Raw genomic sequence first — 21,158 nt, 5'->3', positions numbered from 1 at the left:
TTTTTTTCCATCTTAAAGTGAACTCCAGTCCTTAATTAAATACTACCCTCCTCCCATTCTTCTAGTTAGTTCATCAGTCCCCAGCTGCCTTCACTTTCTTTTCTAACTAATTTTGGCTAGGCAACTATTTTAGTGATGTGGTTTTTCTTTGTTTGTTTGTTTTTTGCTAGAGTCCTTCAATTTTTAAACTTTCTACCATACTTAATGTGGCAATCCATAACCATAAGTAATTAATGGTTTTTTTCCCTACTCCTGCTTTAAGAAGATCAACCAAAAGATGTATTGAAGAGATAAGGAACTAAGAGGAGAAAGTCAGATTAAAAAGGGTAGTGAAGGAGTATAGGAATGAAATGCTAAGAAGTTGAACAATCTTGATGGTCACAGAAAACAGAAAATGATAGAGTTGCCTATGCGTATTTGTTACTAAGAATGTGCTTTTCTTTTCTCTTTTCTTCCCCCAATGGGGTAGGAGGTGAGAAAGAAAAAAATTTCTGTTAATTTTTTTTTAAATGAGAGGGTGCTACAGATGTGGAATTTTGAATGCACTGATGTCACTGTATTGTTAGTTTTACAATTAAGTTTTATTTTTTAAAAGAGGCCTCTCTAGGAGTAGGATGATTTATAAGTATTTGTAACATAGAAACAAACCACAGCAATAAAACAAAAAAAATTAGTAAAAAAATCAACAGGATATGCAAATTGATTTGCTATGAAGGGAAAAGTATAGAGGTCAGTGATGATTCCAGGGTTTAATGCTTGGGTATCTAGAAATATAACAGTTACACAATAACAGAAACCAGAAAATCAGTAAGAGGAGTTTTCTTGGAAGTAGGTGAGCTTAATTTTAGATATATTGGGTTTGAGGTGAAAATTTCAATCTAAGTTGAAATTTTCAACAGTCTGGGACAGATGTAGGAAATAGAAAAGGAGAAAGAAAAGTAGTCAGAGCCTTAATAGTGTGGTAAAATATGAAAGTTTTTAACAGTCGGTTAGGATAACTGAAAGACGCCAGTTTTTCCTAAGTGACTTTTCAAAGGCATTTTAAGTATATGCTATTGAATATTGAATCTTGCTAATTGAAGTCTTATTTCTTTTTCACCAATTTTAATGGCAGTAGGAGTTGTCAATAATACCTGAAAAGGTCCTTCCCAGGCAGGTTGAGTTCCACTGGTTCTCTGAAAATTCTTTACATATATTTTATCTCCTGGGTCAGTAAAAAGAATATAATAACTTTTGCTGACTAATAATATGCGAACAACAATACAGAAAAGGAAGAGAGGAAAGTAAACTGGGGAAAAAGTTTTAGCTTGGATAGGAGGGTGACCAAAAAGCATTTCATAAGGAGATATATGAAGTTCTCCTCTTGGTCTACTTCGTAGATAGAATAATGCCAATGGTAGAACATCAGGCCAGTGGAGCAGCCCGAGCAGATTTGAGATGCTGCTAAAGCCCTAAAAAGGCAATATAATGACATATAAATAATAAACGAATGTAAATAGCTGATTATATTAGACATTGTTACATAATCTTCTTTTAGACATTATTACATAATCTTCTTTTAGCAAGTAGACCACATCATCTTATACATGAATTCTCTAGTATAACAGTAGCAGATACTTAAAGTGGTGATTAATTCATCAAAAAGAAATAAGACTTCAATTAGCAAGATTCAATATTCAATAGCATATACTTAAAATGCCTTTGAAAAGTCACTTAGGAAAAACTGGCGTCTTTCAGTTATCCTAACCGACTGTTAAAAACTTTCATATTTTACCACAATAGTATACTTGCTAAGAACCACTAGAAATATTCTTTCTTATCATAATAAGAACAATCTAGTTCTTCACAACCTTTCAAAGATCACAGACAATGGCTGAGTAATCATATCTGCTAATTTACATTTTGAGCCAGGCTCACAAAACTCAAAGAAGGTAAGGTTGGTGCCTCCTTTAGATTTCCTTATTTACCATTCTCTCACAAAACTGCCACCAAGCCCCAGGCTGGCAACTTCTCTCCTTCCCCTTCCCTTTTCAACTCCCTTTCTAGTGTTTCTTCACCCATTAGAATGTAAACTCCTTGAAGGCAGAGACTGTCTTTCTTTTTATGTGATTTTTTATCTCTGGGGCTTAACGAGGGGGTCCAACACATAGTAAGCACTTAATAAATGTTGGTTGACTTGACTATGGATATCAACACCTACTAGGCATTTTTGTTCTGCCATTTCCAAGAACATTCTCCTTAGAAGAAAAAAAATAGCAGCAAACTAAGAATAGAGACAGTCTGTTCTACTTTCTCCTCAAATATCATTGTTCCCTCCCCACAAGAAAGCAGTCTTCCTTTCTTCAATCCTCCTCTTTTCAGCTTCATGGTTTAAAAATCTCTAATTTGTTATGCTTACATTTCCTCACCAATTTCAGCTCCTAATTAGTGTTAGCACTCCTGACACTACTCTTACAGGATCATGCCAAATTTTTGTATTCTTGCTCTAACACCTGCTTGTACTTCCATCTTCTGTAGCTTTTGTATATCTAAGTTGTATATCTAAGTGAGCTTCCTGTGTGCATTCATACAAATTTCTTTAGATAACTCTCCTTTTTGTTACTCACTGGAATTGTTTCTTTTTATGTTTTCTGAATTAAAACCTTAAACTCATCTTTTCTCTTCTTGGTTAACATGCCCTGTAGGATTTTAGTCCATGTGATCACACCAATCCTTTCTCTGAACTTTGTGAAACAAGAATGAAAGTTAGACTGTTTCCTCTTCTTGACTTTCACAAATGCTAAGATCATTTTCTAAGCTAGCAATCAGTTCCTTTTTTGTTGATGAGAATCAGATGTGGAGTAGTATTTCTCTTTGTTGATTTCTCTACCTTTTGAAGGAGGAAATTAACATGAAGACAAATCAATAAATTATTATACAATTGTCTTTTAGCAGAGAGAGAGAGCATGTTTTGAATAACTGAAATTTTTCAAGGAACTCAGCAAGTGAGCGCCTCCTGGGTCACCTTGGGAAAGCAGAACTGGAACTAGAGTCATGATGGAGAATAACATATAATAGGATAAATCTAATGCTATATTAAGGTGCTGTACACCAATGCTCATAAGATCCCAGAAAAGGTGTTGGTTGATAAGATGACTCTGTTCCAGGTGCAAAACATTTCCTAAACTGTTCATCTATTTCCTCTTTTTGTCCAGATGGTTTATATATTTTCCAATTATAATACCGTTTCTGTCTCTGTCTTTACCCAGTGCTCTCCCTCCCTCCATGATTCCCCTTATTGGTTCCTAGATTTTCTCATATGGGGATAATTCTCAATTTAGAATACAAGGAATATATTGAGAGACAGCACAAAACATAAAGTAGACAGTCTGAGTCAAGAAGACTTGGGCCTGAGTTCCTCTTCTGATACATACAGACTATATGAAAAGGAGAGAGGGGAAACTTCATAAACTCTCAGTGTTTCAGGCAACTACCCTGTATTTGTCAACACCAGATCTCCAAGTGGGTCTGGGAAGAATCTCAGAGCTGTGTCAAAAGAAGACCGCAGTTAGCATACTTATTTGCTTCTTGGAAAAGCAAGATTCTACCTTTCCCTTTCTGTTTTCCTTTCCCTGCAGAACCAGCAAAGGACATGGACCTAGGACAGTTGTGCAATCCTAGGCTTAGAGCAGGGCTTAACCTTTTTTTTTCCCCCACCACAACCCATTTTTTGCCTGAAAAATTTTTACGTGACCCTGTGTATCTAGATATATAAAATAGGTATACATAACTTTTTACTGTTGCCAAGTTTTTCACAACCCCCATATTCATATGGGGTTGTGACCCACAGTTTAAAAAACTTTGGTTTAGAGGGTCTGCTTTTGTTGAAGCTTAAGTGTTTGAGCAACTGAAAAGAGGAGTGATCTGAGTGAAGCCACTGCAAGAAAATGGGCCCTTGCCAAGCAGCAAAGCAGGGGACCAAAACAATAGCCACTCTGCCCATAAAAGCCCTGTGATATATACTATTGCTGATGAAGACTCAGTGCATCAAGGCCTAAAGGACAAAACTGCCCATGGCATATGAATCACCCACACATATCTGCCTCACTAATCTATGTTTTTTTTTTTAAATTTGTGTTCACTTTCCCCAAAGAATCCCACATGCACTGATGGGAGAGTGTATCCCAGGTGACTGGTAGAATGTTATGTTTTAATTACTTTTAGTTTGGTTTATGTTTAGTAAAATTAGTAAATATTTATGATTAATAGTGGTATAATAAACCGATACAGAGTGAAATACACAGAATCAGAAGAACATACATGAAATTATCAAAACATAAATTTTAAAAATTCACTGGAGAGGCATTATGGTGTAGACAAAGACTCAGACAGACCCAGATTCATATCTCACCTCGGACATATAGTGGCTGTGACTCCAGGTGAAATACTGGGCCTCTCAGTGTTCTTCTATTACTTTCATTCTCTGAGACAATAAATACATAACAGGTGCCAATCTGCACTGGTAGGTAATCTCCCTACACTGACAAAAGTACAAAACTGACCCAATTTAAAAAGTAACCAAAATGAAACCAAAATTTGAAAAACTGAAAATAAATGTTCCAATGAACCCACAATAAACTAGGAGACTAAGAAGAGAGAACCTTGCACAAATTGTCAAGCTCATTGAATCAGTTATTCTTCCTTGTTATAAAAATAGGTTCAATCCTGAGGACAGAATACAGGAGAGATACCCAGAAATGACTTTAATATAAAACCAAAACATTTTAAAAATAAAATAAAGTTTACAAAAAAACCAAACAAAAATAAAATAAAGTTATGATTTCACTGAGTACATCTAGCATTTAAATATTTAACTCAAGAACTTAAAATACAAAATCTCAGAACTTAAAGAAAACTCAAAGGTTATATATAATAGGATAGGCATCTACTCTATGACATCTATTCCCCTACTTGACCTACAGTGATGGGGCACCTACTATATCTGGAGGTGGCTTATCCCACTTCCGTACATCTTAAGTTGCTAAAAAAAATTTTCTTTACATTGAGTCAACATCCATCTCTCTCTAAAACATCCATTCATTATTACTCTGTGTGCTTCTGATTGGTTTCCCCGTGTCAAGTTTTCTCTTACTCCATCGCATCCTCCCCTCAGCTAGCAAAGTGATCTTCCTAAAACTCAGGCCTGACCACTTCAGAAACTCCAGTGGTGCTCTCTTGTTTCCAGGATCAAATCTAAAATCCTCTGTTTGACATTTGAAGCCCTTCATAATCTAGTCCTTTCCTACCCTTCCAGGCTCCTTATATCTTACTCTCCTCTGCATATTCTGCAATCCAGTGGCATTGGCCTCCTTTGCAAAAAAACTCTTCATCTCTTGACTACATACATGTTTGTTGGCTGTCTCCCATGCCTGGCATTCTTCCCCTCTTTACTTCCCTCCACTTGGTTTTCCTAACTTCCTTCAAGGCTCAACTAAAATCCCATCTTCTACAAGAAGTTTTCCCCAGTCTTCCTTAACACTAATGTTTTTCCTCTGAGATTATCTCCACAATTTATCCTGTATCTATTTTGTTTGTACACAGTTCTTTGTGCTTTACCCCATTATATTGTGGAATCCTTGAGGTCAAGAATTGCTTTTTCCTTCCCTTGTATCCCCAGTAGCCTGGATATACTAAACACTGAATGAATGCTGACTTGCCATTTAGGTCTAAACAGGACAAATTTAATCCCTAAATCTTTTGTTCTCTAGGCAATGCATATCTAACTAGCTCCTTCAATTGATCTTGGTATGGAACAGTTTTCTGTGTTTTCACCATCCTAGTTGCCCTCCTCTATACCTGCTTTACTTTGTTAATATACTTCCTAAAATGTAGCATTTCATACTAAGTATTGTGATAAAATAAGGAATTTGGCAGATGCTCAGGGGCCCCACCTGATTGACTTAGTATTGTTTGAATTGGGTGAGAATGAGAACTGACTAAGTACCTACTTGGGGATGATTGGATGGAGGCCACACCAGGCCTGCCCTGAGTGACATGTTGGTGTGCTGCTGACGTCAACAGAGGACCACTCTCAGCCAACCAGCTTGAAGGACCTCCCCCTCTTTGGGGGAGGGAGAGATAAAGTAGGAAGGGGATGCCCACTCATAGAAGATCTCTTTCTTTTTGGAGAGCTTCAGAAGACCTGGAGAGGGACTGCACAGCTGACTCTCATTGAAAAACTACAGACCCCAGGTGGTGAGTTTGTGGAAGCAAGGCCAGCTCTTCAAGTTAGCTGAGCTGGAAGCAAGTTTGGGGTTTGAGTGAGTCTTTGCTAGAGCCAGGGAGCTTATTCATTTTCTCTTCCCTTATTCCCCTGTCCCTAGCTTTATTAACTTCACCTTTGTTGTAAATCTTGTTCCCATTAATAAAACCTGGTTTGTTTGTGGAAAAGAGGCTGTTAATCTCCTTTCTTATTAGTCTGGGAGAAATAACTAAAAAAGGTAGTTTGGAAGGGAGGAAACTTTGGACCTAGAGGTCTCTCATTATTTTCTGAACTCCAATATTATGACGAGCCACCAAATTAAAATTTGGCCCTTACAAAGCATGTAGTCTGACAAGCATAGAATAAAGGAGGCCTGTCATTTCCCTCTTTTTGGATATTAAGACATCTTAACGTAGTCTAAATTTACTGCACCATTTTTAACAGTTTCATAACTGTTGATTCATTAAATTTAGAGGTCTTTTTCAGACCAATTATTGTTTAGTCTTTTATACAGGATTATAAATGTATGCAAGAGTTTGCACTTATGTCCATTTCTATGTATATAAAATAATTTGTAAGTGTGCCTATCTGCAAATGACTAGACTCTTTGTAGCAATAATAGAAAGCCTTTTAGGACCACTGAAAAGAATAAGAAGTATTAGTTCTGAGGGGATACAGAAAAAAAATAAGTGTTTATTCAAGAGGGAATTATTGCTGTCTTTCAAAGGCCTTCTGATGGGTATAAAATCTTGATTACTAAACAAATAAAAACATTTACTAATATTTACTATCTTTTTTATCAGTCAGAAATAACACTTGTATTTTTTAAATACCCCTTGTTAAAAGTGACACTCCATCAGGCTTGTTAACATGTAAAGAATTCTGTGAATTTGAACAGAGTTCATATGAATATACCCAGACATCACTCTCACTGAAAATGGAGGAGTTCTCATCTTATATGTCAGGGCTTCTTAGACTTTTTCCATTTGCAACCCCTTTTCATCCAAGAAATTTTTACGTGACCCCGGGTTCATATGCATATAAAATAGGAACACAAATCAAACGTCTACTGCCAAATTTTTCATGACCCCCACATTTAGTTACATGAGCCCATATAGGGTTGCAATCCCACAGTTTAAGAAAGTATGCTAGGGGGCAGCTAGGTGGCGCAGTGGATAAAGCTACTGGTCCTGGATTCAGGAGGACCTGAGGTCAAATCTGGCCTTAGACACTTAACACTTACTAGCTGTGTGACCCTGGGCAAGTTACTTAATTTTTATTGCCCCACCAAAAACCAAACAAACAAACAAAAAAGAAGGTATGCTATATGTTATTTATATATCTTTTTGTATGTATGTTTTCCCAAATATGTTCATATATAATATTAAAATGATACATGAATTTATACAAAGATTTGTGTGTCTACACGGACATTTGTGAATGACTATAAAAAGAAAAAGGGCTATACCAGATCTCAAACTGTATTGTAAAGCAGTAATTACCAAAATAATCTCTGTCTAAGAAATAGAGTGGTATTTCAGTGGAATGGATTTGGTACAAATTATATTTTAGTAAATGACCATAGTAATCTAGTATATATGATAAACCCAAGGATCCAAGTTTTTGGAATGAGATCTCAAATTGAAAAAAATTGCTGGGAAAACTGGAAAACAGTATGGCAAAAAACTAGGTATAGAGAGCAACAACTCACACTGCATAACAAGATAAGATCAAAATGGGTACATGATTACACATTAAGGGTGATACCATAAGCAAATTAAGAGAGCATGGAATAGTTTATCCATCAGATTTATGGATAAGGGAAGAATTTAGGACCAAATAATATATAGAGAGCACTACAAAATATAAAAGAGATAGTTTATATAAAATTAAAAAGTCTTTGCAATAAACAAAACCAATGCAACCAGAATTATAAGGAAAGCAGGAAACTGGCTAAACATTTTTGCAACACATATCTTTGAAAAAGGCCTCATTAAATTTTTTTTTTTAATTGGGGGGCAGTTAGGTGGCATAGTGGATAAAGCACCAGCCCTGGATTCAGGAGGACCTGAGTTCAAATACAGCCTCAGACAATTGACACTTAACTAGCTGTGCGACTCTGGGCAAGTCACTTAACCCTCATTGCCCCACAAAAGAGAAAATAAAGGCCTCATTTCTCAAATATATAGAGAAGTGAGTCAAATTCATAAAAATATAAATCTTTCCCAATTGATAAATGGCCAAAGGTATGAATAAGCAGTTTTCAGACAAAGAAATCAAAGTTATCTATGGTCATATGAAAAAATGCTCTAAATCACTTTATCAGACAAATGCAAATTAAAACAATTCTGAGGTACCACCTCACACCTATCAGTGGCTAATACAACAAAAAAGGAAAATGGATGTTGAAGGGGATGTGGGAAAAGTGGGACACTAATGCATTGTTATATGGAATTGTGAACTGATCCAACCATTCTGGAAAGTAATTTGTAACTATGTCCAAAGGGCTATAAAATTGTGCATATTCTTTGACCCAGCAATACCACCACCAGGTCTATATCCCAAAGATATCATAAAAAAGGGAAAAGGACATATTTGTACAAAAATATTTATAGTAGCTCTTTTTACAGCCATTAAGAATTGGAAATTGAAAGGATGCCCATCACTTGGGGAATGGCTCAACAAGGTGTGGTATATGATTGTAATGAAATATTATTGTGTTATAAGAAATGACAAGCAGGAAGACTTTGCAAAAACATGGAAAGAGTTACATGAACTGATGTACAGTGAAGTGAGCAGAACCAGGAGAAGGTTGTACATAGTAACAACAACATTGTTCAACGAAGAGATATGAATAATTTAACGATTCTCAGCAATACAATGATCCAAGACAATCCCAAAGGACTAATGATGAAACATATCATCCACCTCCAGAGAAATAACTGATATTGATTGAACACAGACTGAATCATGCTATTTTTCACTTTCTTTCTTTCAATTTTTTCTTCTATCCAAGTCTTCTTGTACAAAATTACTTATATGGAAATATTTTACATAACTGAACATGTATGACCTATATCTGATTGTTTACCACCTCAGAGAGGAGGGAGGAAAAAAGGATAGAATGTGGGACTCGAAACTTTAAATAAAAATGTTGAAAAATTGAAAAAAAAAAAGAAGAAAACCAAAGGAAAGTTACTAATGAAAATAAAAATGTACTTACGAAATCGAAGTCTCCATCTTGAGGAACTTTCCAGTTGTCAGGAAAAACATTTTTTGACATTGGGAATGGCTCATGCATGTTCTGACTACAGTTTTCATGACTCTTATTTTTGAAATCTTGTTTATCGAAATAATCCATAAAAGATGGTCTTTGCACTTGTGATGAAGTTGTGTTTCCTTAGTTAAAAAGAAAATAGGGAAGGTTAACATATTGGTGTTAATATTCCATGTTTATATTGTACTTTTTGCTTAATAAAACATTTTTCTCATAGTATCACTGTGAAATAGGTAGTCCTACCTTATTGTTGAAAAAAGTGAGGCTAAGATAAATGATTATTGTAGAATCATCTAGTATTCTAGCTTGCAAGTGGCAGAACTAATACTTAATTCTAAGATCTTTTTACTATGCAGAAAAATGAATTCCTGAATTATGGAATAAGTTCAAATTGCCCAGAAATAAATGAATAGCCATTCTGCTCAATCTAACTGAGAAAAAATACCTAACTAAAATTCAATTATTGTTATAGAGAAGAGTTTTAAAACTACATGACATTTTAAACTGTGAAAATATTTCAGAGGGTAAGAAGTACTCATTTTTTACTACATTTTTTAAAATTCAGAAACTGTTTTGAAGCCTTTGGGAATTAGTCAACACAAAACTGACAGTATTAAAAATTGATGTAAATCACCTATAAATCCCAGGCAATTTACCAACATTAAAAAAATTTTTTCGCCAAAAATGTTAGTTTCAAAATGTGACACAGAGCCACAATTTCCTAAAAGTTCTGAATGCCCTCAGTCTTGAGTTCAATGTAATTTAGTTATATGGACCAGACAAGATAAGCAGGGAAACAAAAATACTTTAATTCAATCAAACTCCTTAGAGGGAAAAAACATGTAATCATAATGGCAATAAAATAATCATTTAAGAATCTAATTAAAATGAATCAAGAATATAATTTTGTTTATGAATGCTAAAACAAAAGTCAGTCAATACAACACCCTGGATTATCAAAAATAGAACCCAATGTTAGTTAATAGTTAATCAATAACCATCAACTCTACAACCATAAAGGGAATTCTGGCAAGGATGAATGAAAACTCCTGACAATCTATCTGAATGGCAGGGCAGCTAAACAGTAGGACTAGTCTTCAAGACAAAAATAATCTTCATTGTAGATAATCTGGGCACAGCTAGTCAGAAGATAACAAATTGCTACTCTCTCTATTAAGGAACCAAGTAGTGGGCTAAGAAGTAAAGAAGCAAAGAATGGGGAAAAAATATTCCCTAATCTCAAGGAGCTCACAATCTAATGGGGAGAGGAAGGAAGGGAGACCATATACAAACATCTATGTACAGACAAAATATATACAGGATAAATCAGAGATAATCTCAGAGGGAAAGTACTAGCTGGCATTAAGAAGGATTGGGGAAATTTTCTTGCAGAAGATAGGATTTTAGCTGAGACTTGAAGGAAGTTAGGGAATCCAAGTAGAGGAAGTAAGGAGGGAAAGAATGCCAGGCATGGGAGACAGCCAATAAACATGCATGTAAATCAGGAGATGAAGTGTGTTTTTTGCAAAGAACAGCAAGGAGGTCAATGTCACTGGACTGGATTGTAGAATATGTGGAAGAGAGTAAGGTATAGGGAACCTGGAAGGGTAGGAAGGGACCAGATTATGAAGGGCTTCAAATGTCAAACAGAGGATTTTAGATTTGATCCTGGAAACAAGAAAGTTCCACTAGAGTTTCTGAAGTGGTCAGACCTGAGTTTTAGGAAGATCACTTTGATAGATGAGTGGAAGATGCAATGGAGTAGGGAGAAACTTGATGCAGAAGATCAACTTGAAAACTATTGCTATAGTTTAGGTGTGAAGTAATGAGGGCCTGTACCATGCATGGTAGGTTCAGAGTCAGTAGAAAAGAGAAGGGGACTTAAAAAGTCAGGAGTTAAGAATGACACTTAAATTTTAAGCTTGGGTGATTGGAAGGATAGTAGTAATAATAATAATAGAAGCCAAGAAGGAAAGATTTGGAGTAGGGAAGAAGGAGGAGAGGGGCAGGAGAATGGAGGGAGATAATTACAGTACATCCAGTTTGAGATGCCCAATAGGCAGTTCGAGATTGTGACTAAAGGTCAGAAAGACTTTGTGGCTGGATAACTAGATCTGAGAATAATTTACATAGAGGTGATAAATGAATCCATGGGATATGATGAGATTACCAAGGAAAAAGAATAAAATGAGAAGAGAAAGCCCAGTATAGAGCTTTGGGAGAAAACCCCAGTTAGTGTGTGTGACCTGAACAAAGATTCAGCAAAGGAGACAGAGAAGCAGCCAAACAGGCAGGAGACCAGGAGAGAGCAGTGTCAAGAAAATCTAAAGACAAAAAAGTATCAAGGAGAAGAGGGTTATAGGGTCAAAAACTGTAAAGAGGTAAAAAAAATGAGGATTTTTAAAAGGCTGTTATATTTGGCAATTATGGAATCACTGGTTAATGGAAAGGGCAGCTTCAGTTGAATGATGAGGTCAGAAGCCAGAATGCAGAGAGTTAAGGAGTCCTTAATCTTAACATCTTCCCTCTGATACTATCCCCAATTTATCCTGAATGTATCATGCTTGTACATAGTTGTTTGCATGTTTTCCTCTATTAAACTGTGAACTCCTTGAGAGCAGGGTCTTTTCCCCTCTACACTTAGCACAGTGCGTAGTAGTCATTTAATAAATGCTAGCTGACTGATGGATAGATTAGGAAAGACACCAAGTGTAGATGGCCTTCTTAAAGAGGTTAGCTAAGAATGGGAAGAAAGAAACAGGATGATAGCTAGTAGGGCTTGATGGGTCAAGAAAGGCGGTGTTTTTCAAAAAAATTTATGAATGAGGACATGGATATATTTGTAGGCAACAGGGAAGCAGCCATCTGACAAGAAGAGATTAAAGATTAGTCAGAGAATGGTGATGACAGAAAGGTAATTAATCTGCCAGAAAAGACTGGGTAGAATGGGATCACTTGAGCTTGTAAAGGGGTTTGAGTTGGCAAGAAGGGCCACCTCTTAATGTGAGGCAAGAATGAAGGGAAGTATGAGGGAAGACATCTTAGTGATATGAGATGTAGAAGAGGGGAGAATTAATCTTTTTTTGTTGGTTTTTTTTTTTTCGGTAAAATATGAGGCATAGTTTTCAACTAAGCGAGGAGAGGAGGAACTTTGAGGAAGTTTTTTGTTTTTTGTTTTTTGTTTTTAAACGGGGCAATGGGGATTAAGTGACTTGCCCAGGGTCACACAGCTAGCAAATGTCAAGTGTCTGAGGCCGGATTTGAACTCAGGTACTCCTGAATCCAGGGCCGGTGCTTTATCCACTGTGCCACCTAGCTGCCCCGAGGAAGTTTTAAGGTGACAAAAAAGTTTGGAAAAGTCACTGTGTGATTTAGACAATGAATCTTTTAGGATTAGGTGTAAATAGACTGCCTTGCTATAGTGAGGGCCCTATTGAGATTATAAATATAACTATTTAGTGGACCCAGTCAGCAGGTTTTGATTTTCTTCAAATTCCTTCAGTAGTATTCTTCAACTTCATCCAGCAAAAGCAAAGTTCAAGTGCCATTTCATTATATGCAATTTATATTTTAATCTTGATGTGAAAGTGACCTTGGTTTTTCAAAGGCTATATCAGTGCAACAAGACCTCACGGATGAAAAAGTATGGATACAGGGATGTATAAACTATTTTTATTGTCAAAAGTTCAGTCAAGCTATGTATGTAAAAAGCTCATTTCCAGAAAGTTGGTCAGTAAGTGATGAAATATTTTGGACGTATGAAATGAACAAATATACCACCCAAAAGAGGCTTAAATGACTTTTATAGTGACAGTGGCAGAATCAACCAACCAAACACACATATATTAAATACCTACTATATGCCAAGTACTGTGAAGAAAAAGACAGTTTCTGCCATTAAGAACCTTACAAATGTGGGAGGTGAGGGAAGGAGGAAGAAGGAGAAAGGGGAACATACAAAGTGTTCATATTTTTATATACAGGGTACTCCAAAGGTCTTAGTGCAGTTTTAAGCTATAAAGCTTCAAGACTTTTAAAAACATGCAGTATATACAAGACATCCACAAAAGATATATGGAAAGTTGGAGGAGCGAACTGCTGGGAAGAGGAAATGCTTCATATAACAAGTGGTACTTATATTGAGCTTTGAAAGAAATGAAGTATTGTTTCTAGAAGGCAGAGGTGAAATGGGAATGAATTAAAGGCATGACAGACAGCCTATGCCAAATCATGGAAATGGGAGGACACTGTGTCATCCATGTATGAAGAATAGCAAGAATGTAAGAATAGTACAAAGAAAATGCTAATAATCAAACAATTTTTAAAAAGTCAATAGATACTATTTAACTATTAATAATTTTACATGAATTATCTGTCCAACAACCAACATAGTTGTTTGAATTTTGTCTCTCCCATTAGGCTATAAGCTCCTTGAGGGCAGGGACTGTCTTTTGCTCTTCTTTGAAACCCCAGTGCTCTCAGCACAGTACATGATAAGTGCTTAACAAATGTTTACTGAGCTGAATGCTGGAAAAATTGAAACATATCGACAACATTACTAGAAATTAAACTATAAAATATGAAGAAGTTATAACTAAACAAAAAGACAGTTCATAAATTTTCCTTGGAGAGGCAGATAAGGAATTTGCAGTGCTGAACTAATATCATTTTAGGCTGTATTAATAATAGCACAATCACCATTACCAGAACTAGATGAACAAAATAGAGATATCTAGCATGAAGACTTCTGCTGGGGATGAGACCCATTTTCAAGTATTTAAAATTAAAAGACTAAGGGAAAGAATTTACATTTAATTGGCCTTAGTACAGTCTTTTTTTTTTTTTTTAAGTGAGGCAATTGGGGTTAAGTGACTTGCCCAGGGTCACACAGCTAGTAAGTGTTAAGTGTCTGAGGCTGGATTTGAACTCAGGTACTCCTGACTCCAGGGCCGGTGCTCTATCCACTGCGCCACCTAGCTGCCCCCTTAGTACTGTCTTAATGGACAGAACTAAAAGCAACAGAGAAGATGCGGAGACTTGGCTTGACATAAAGTCTTCTAACAGTTAAAACTGTCCAAAACTAGAATGAACAAATTCAGGAGGTAATAGGTTCCCCATCAATGGGAGACTTATAGCAAAAGCTTTTCAAGGATTAGTATTAAATTGATTAATAAAATTTAATAATAATAATAATTATTATTTTTGTGATAATTATTATCATTATTATGAGGGTTAAGTGACTTGCCCAGGGTCACACAGCAAGTGTCAAGTGTCTGAGGCCGGATTTGAACTCAGGTCCTCCTGAACCCATGGCCAGTACGCTATCCACTGTGCTACCTAGCTGCCCCCTACGTAGTATTAAATTTAGATAGAGAAGATTAGACCTTTCAGGTTTCTTCCTATTCTAATATTCTGTGATTCTATAAGGTATTTTGTTATACAACCTAAGGCATTTTATGACACTGTGTCATCTTGTCCCTCAGAGATAGCAACTTCTGCATTAATATACATTTGTAGAGGATGAAGAAGTAGAGAAATATTATTTGGTCCCTATGTGTGTACCTTTCATGTATGATTACTTATGCACATAGCATCTGAGTCTGTGGAAGTATATGTCCTAGGTTTGGGGGGTGGGAAGAAAAGGATATTCTTTTGAGACTTTCCTTATTATACTCTTTTTCTATACTCTTACTATACTCTTCATTTCTTTAATTGAACTGTGTTCTTTAGCTGACTAAAGAAAAAATGAAAGACATCAGTGGGTGTTACGTGCCATAGTTTTCAAAGGATGTGGAACCAGCTCTTCTAAGGTAGAGAAAGGGGTGCTCCAGAAGCTTAAGAGTAATGCCCTCTTTTCCAAACCATTTAAATAACACATTCAAATTTTTAAGAATAAGAGCCATGCTCAAATTGATAAACAGTAAGGATATGAGCAGGCTTATAAAGAGGAAGCTATTTATTATCTCATGAAAAAATGGTCCAAATCACCATTAATTTAGAGAAATACAAATAAATGCAATTCTAAGGTTGATTCTAACCAACAGACTGGTAAAGATGACAAAAAAAGGAAAATGGAAAATAATAGTAATAACAATAACTAGCATTAATATAGTACTTTACATTTTTCAAAATGTACAAATATACTATTTACAAATGTTGGTGGATTTGTGGGAAACAGCTATGTTGATGCATGGTTAGTGGACCTATGGATAGGTAAAACCACTCTGAAAAGCAACTTGTAATCATATATTAAAAATTACTAAATAGTACTTGCCCTTTGAAATGAAGGAAGAGGTACTTACTAATTTTTCCATGATCTTTCAAATATTACTGACCCTTCAATAATCACATTCACCAATTCATTAATTCACTCACTCATTCAACAAGTATTTATTGAAAACCTTCTGTGTGCCAGGCACTAAGCTAAGTGTCCTAAAGGTGTTTACATTTTATTTGAGGGAAAGAACATGAATGAAGACAAATAAATACAAAATATCTATAAAACATATTCAGGAGCAGGAGGGGGGCATCAGCAAGTAGAAGGAAGATCAGCATTGGTCTGATGTAGGAGCTAGAAAATGAGCTGAATCTAAAGCAAGCAAGGGACCCTAGGAAGTTAAAGTGAGGAAGAAGGGCATTCCAGACACAGGAGAGAGTTTAGGCAAAGGAAGAGATGGGAATGGAAGGCTGCATTTGGTGGAGAAAAAGTTGGCCCATTTATCTGGAATGCATGTGATAAAAAGAGAGTAATGTGTAATCAACCAGAAAAGATCAGTTGGAATCAAATTATAAAGGGCATTAAATACCAAAAAAGAGGAGTTTGCATTTTATTCTTGAGGCAAATAGGAGGCACATAAGCTTTCTGAACAGGGAAATGACAAAGTTTTCCTCAGCTCAGGGTTGGTAGCTCCCTAATAATGAGAAGGATACAAAAGTAGAAAGGGAGTACCTTTAGAGATACTGGGTTCTTTCTCCTGTACTGAGTCTTCAAACTAGATGATCTCTTGTTCTATTCAGTTCAACAAACACTACTACATTCAAGGTATCCTTAGGGATATTACAAGTAGGTTTGCTGTACAGATTCAGGTTGTACCTGATGTCATTTGAGGTCACTTCTAACTCAGATTCTATAAAGCCAATCATGTTCCCCCTTTATTGTTGTTTTAAGTAATAATTTTTATCAGATAACCTTAAAATGTAATGGTTCTGTAGAGAGGAAAATCTGAAAACTGAGACATGTCACATTTGGCACAAGAATTAAAAATGCTCAGTGAAGCTGGAATCAGAGCCAGGAAAAAATATTTCTGATTAAGAGAAGAAAAAAACCTATTACAGGAAAAAAATCATTCCTTTATCAATGATATTTAGAAAAGAAAAAGGAAGTTGTGTTCCCCACCCCCCGCCCCCCAGGGAAGCACATTTTGGAATTGTATTCTTTATGTCTACACAAATTCAATATATGTGGTTTCTTGAGTAAAATAAAAATACAGTTATACTTAATAGATCTACTAATCCATTAAGGGAACTAGTACTGAACACAAGCCTTAATTAGATTTTTAAAAACCATAATCCATTAAAAAAAATAAGTCCACATTAAACACCAAAAAAAAGTTAGAACAGTAGCAAAGATGGTCCTTATAATTCAGGATAATTAGTAATAGTATTTTTAAAAAATTGAAATTCTGTACTTTTTTTCACTTTTATGGAGATGGAGGGGACTTTATAAAATGAACTTTAATTACAGAGGGCAAACATTCTCACTTTTTCTTTTCCACATATCCACATTTGTATTTGATTTCTGGATTTATTATAAAATACTTATCATTCTATTGTTATATATACATTTTTCATTAATCTTGTCGTTCAAATTTGAAGACATACACTTCAAAAAATTTAAACCTACTAATGATATATAATGTATGTGAACTGAAAAAAGAAAATAACCAAATTCTAAAACCACATAATTGAAGCAGAACATAAATTTGTTATGGGAAGTTACGTATATCATCTCATGGAAGAGCTTGAGCAACAACATAAGTTATACTTAGTATGAAAACCTTATTCGTAAAATAAGAAACACTTGTTCCAGATAGGCAAAGTGTTTCTCTTCCAGTAAAATCATCTAAGATATTGTTCATAGAAGTAAGACAGGACAGATCAGAATTTACTGAATTATACTTCCATTTTTCCCCCTAATGATTCATTTCAAATGTTCATTTCAGAAGAGAGGGAAGCAGGAAATTTCAAGATAGCAACCACTATCATAGAGTACTGTCGTTGTTATGGCAAATATGTATATTTTTTAATGTGGAAAAAATGATGACATAAAATTCACATCAATTTCTTTAGAAGCACTGAATCGTACCCTGATTTAAAAAAAAATTTTTTTGGAACAAATTTAATGGTAAAATTTATAGAGTTTTTCTGCCTTCATTGTTTTTCCAACTCTTTATCTTGTGGATATATAAAACCCCAAGAGAAATTCTCAGCAAAATCCTTACCAGTTATTTCTACAACACCAATCAGTTTTTTGTCTTTGAACTTTTAGTGAAAAAGTATTTTTCCCTCCCTAGCAATTTCCTTCCTACAATATATTCAGATAAAATTAATTATGTGGAATACAATAACCTCAAAACACTAACTCATCTGCCATTACCAATTCGCATTTCTAATTTGCATTGTATTTCTAAACAGGTGACAAATCATGAAAATTTAACTCTACGGTAAGAATTTTGTAAAAAAAAAAAACAACAAAACAATTATTTGAGGAACATTTAAATTCCAAACATAAATGATAAAGATTTTCAAATAGCTATAGCATTGATAATAAATCATATCATTGTCATAATACATTCAAACTTCAAGGGGATTTATAAATATTAACTAATTATTCTTCTAAAATGGTCTTAGAATTTGTTCCTTAAGTTGTTGCAAAAAGCTAGAGAGTGAATTCATATAAGAATTAGGATTTTGGGGGGCAGCTATATGGCAAAGTGCATAAAGCAAAAGCCCCAGATTCAGGAGGACCTGAGTTCAAATCCAACCTCAGACACTTGATACTTACTAGCTGTGTGACCCTGGGCAAGTCACTTAAGCCTTACTACCCCGGAAAAAAAAAAAAAAGAATTAGGATTTTTGTTGAGAATTCCTGCTATCCAGATTTTCCTTAAGTCGACAGACTATATTCTAAACTAAAGAAAGATATAGACAACTTGCAGAAGGTCCAAAGAATATCTGTAGAGAAGGTTAAAGATCTGAAAGTAAAACCTGTACAAAGGTAAAGGAATTGAAATTATTTAGACTAGAAAAGAAATGGTTCAGATAGCAATTTATTACTTGCCTTTAAGTATACATAAAGGTCTATTAATTCAACAAACATTTATTAAGCATCCATGATGTGTAAGGCACTATAAAAGGCCTTGAGGATACAAAGATAAATATGACATTTCTGGTACTCAAGGAGCTAATGGGAAAATATTGTTCGGCTATTCTCCATCTCTGAGGGTAGAACACAATGAAAAATATGAATGGCAGCATGAGGACTTACATTTATAAAAAGGATGACTTTCCAGTTTTAAATATTGCTACAAGTTTTCCATGTTAGGTTGCAAAAACACTTTCTTGGGGTTGTATAAAGACAATATAGAAACCATCTGGGAAAATCAGGTGGTGAGAAGATGCATGGCCTCACCCCTCTTGCCCTTTCCACTTTCCCTGCCTGTCCCAAATTCCATCTGAGAAGGACAGGTGGCAGTAAGGGCCACTACCAACATGGCTGGTCTATTCTCTTGTCTTCCCTCATATCTCCAGCAGTATGACTGCTTATAGGTGGAAACCAACAAATGCATTGCCTCTAATGAATGTGGAGCATTTAATTTCAATTACCATCTGCCCAGCCTCTAAACCCTACAGTTATAGCTCTCCAGCAACATTACCTTATTTACTCTTGTGACATGAGAAACTCTGTGTCTTGCCATCCACTGCAACACTCTTAGGACATCTATACCTTTCCATTTTGCCGTGGCTAAACTTTCTTTTACGTGTTGTCTCTCTCAGTATGAGAGCTCCAGGAAAGCAGTTGCTTCTTATATTTGTAGCCATAGTGCTTAGCACAGTGGCACACAGTAAGGGTTTAGTAATGTTTTTCTTTCATTCATTAATTTGTTCATTCAATTATAGTATAGGCCAAAGAAGAATCCTGTGATCAAATGAGCATATGCAATATAACTCAGATAGCTAGTCTCCCACTAAAAGTTGCTCAAAATCAGGAGCAACACCTTTTTTGCTAAGCTATAGGAGCCAGCAGTTTGCTATCACCACTCCAGGTAGGAAGCTTATGAGCAGGTGGTTTAAAGTAGTTCCTATGAGATGCCATTCTTTCAGTCACTGAATGACATGATTTCAGTGTCACTGGGAAGGCTCTTCTACTTCTCTCCCTAGTCCATAGGCTTAAAGATATTTAAAACTCCATCACTGGATTTACTTCTTTGGCTTTGTCATTCTATAAGAATGCTAAATCCTTGAGGAGTTAAGCCTTATCAGTCACTGTAAATCATTAGCTCTTTCCTGAGAGAAACTATTTGGAGGGAATGAGTGTGATTAGATTAGGAGAATACTGAAGCAGAGGTAGGGGAAGAAAGAGCTCCACTAAGTGAAGAAAACAAGCACAAAGAGAAAGAAACCAAAGACAAAATTCCCCTATTTTCTTATTTTGCCCAGGGTTAATTGTGATTCTAAGTAACAGTAGTAGTGATGGACCACTAGATGCAATTGAACTTCTTACATCTCCCGAAATTTCTCATTCTGCAAGATGACATCTACTTGAAAACTCACACTTCCTCTGATCATTTATCACCAGGCTGCATGACTTCATCATGCCCTTGCACCCAAGTAACTTCTCCTTACCTTCCCCCTTTTCAGTTTCTTTTTAAGTGCTGGGCTCCGCATTAAACTGTGAATCCCCCGAGAGGTAGGACTGTTTTATGCCTTTTTTTATATACCTAATGCTTAGCACAATACTTGTCACATACTAAACATTTATTGATTCCGCTCTCTAAATCTGATCTAGTCAATTTTCCCCTCAAGATCTCTTCTAACCCCAGGCCTGATGTCATATATCTATTTCTATGACAAATTCTTCAGTAACTGAATTTCAAAATTGTTTCCTCCTTCTGATTATTTAAATGAACATACACTACAGTGAAATAGTCGTAGGGACTGGGTCTGGACTTGACTTTTCACTGGCAGATGGAACTCCTGGTTAAGAAAACTACCAATTCAGGTTGGTATCTTCTCTGTAACTTATGGTTTTAAAATTGGTACACAGGGGTAGCTAGGTGGTACAGTGGATGGAACACTGGCCCTGGATTCAGGAGGACTTGAGTTTAAATCTGGCCTCAGACACTTGACACTTACTAGCTGTGTGACCCTGGGCAAGTCACTTAACCCTAACTGCCCCACAAGGGGGGGGGGAGGGAAGAGATACCCAGAGAACTTCAAGGGTAAGAAACTTGCCCAGGCTTGTAAAGTGAGGGTGTGCAAAGGGAGAGCTTTGGGTTTAGGTCTTTCTTGCTCCTATTAATCTCTGGGAAATTTTGGGAACTTGTTTTGACTAGAAATTTCTAATCATCCTCTACTCTC

At 35.8% G+C, this 21,158-nt stretch overlaps 1 protein-coding gene across 1 annotated transcript in view; it reads right to left on the bottom strand.

Moving 5' to 3' along the window:
• Window positions 1-21,158, bottom strand: part of STK3 (serine/threonine kinase 3) — a 465,914-nt gene that overhangs the window by 85,409 nt on the left and 359,347 nt on the right. The window contains exon 10 of the mRNA XM_043968349.1: window positions 9,465-9,640. Coding sequence (XP_043824284.1) covers window positions 9,465-9,640 — 176 coding nt within the window. The remainder of the gene's footprint in view (window positions 1-9,464; window positions 9,641-21,158) is intronic.

This window comes from Dromiciops gliroides, chromosome 1 (assembly GCF_019393635.1).
Source record: "Dromiciops gliroides isolate mDroGli1 chromosome 1, mDroGli1.pri, whole genome shotgun sequence".
NCBI classification, from domain to species: domain Eukaryota; kingdom Metazoa; phylum Chordata; class Mammalia; order Microbiotheria; family Microbiotheriidae; genus Dromiciops; species Dromiciops gliroides.
Note: the sequence above shows the minus strand (reverse complement) of the source record. Positions and strands in the feature narration are given on the sequence as shown.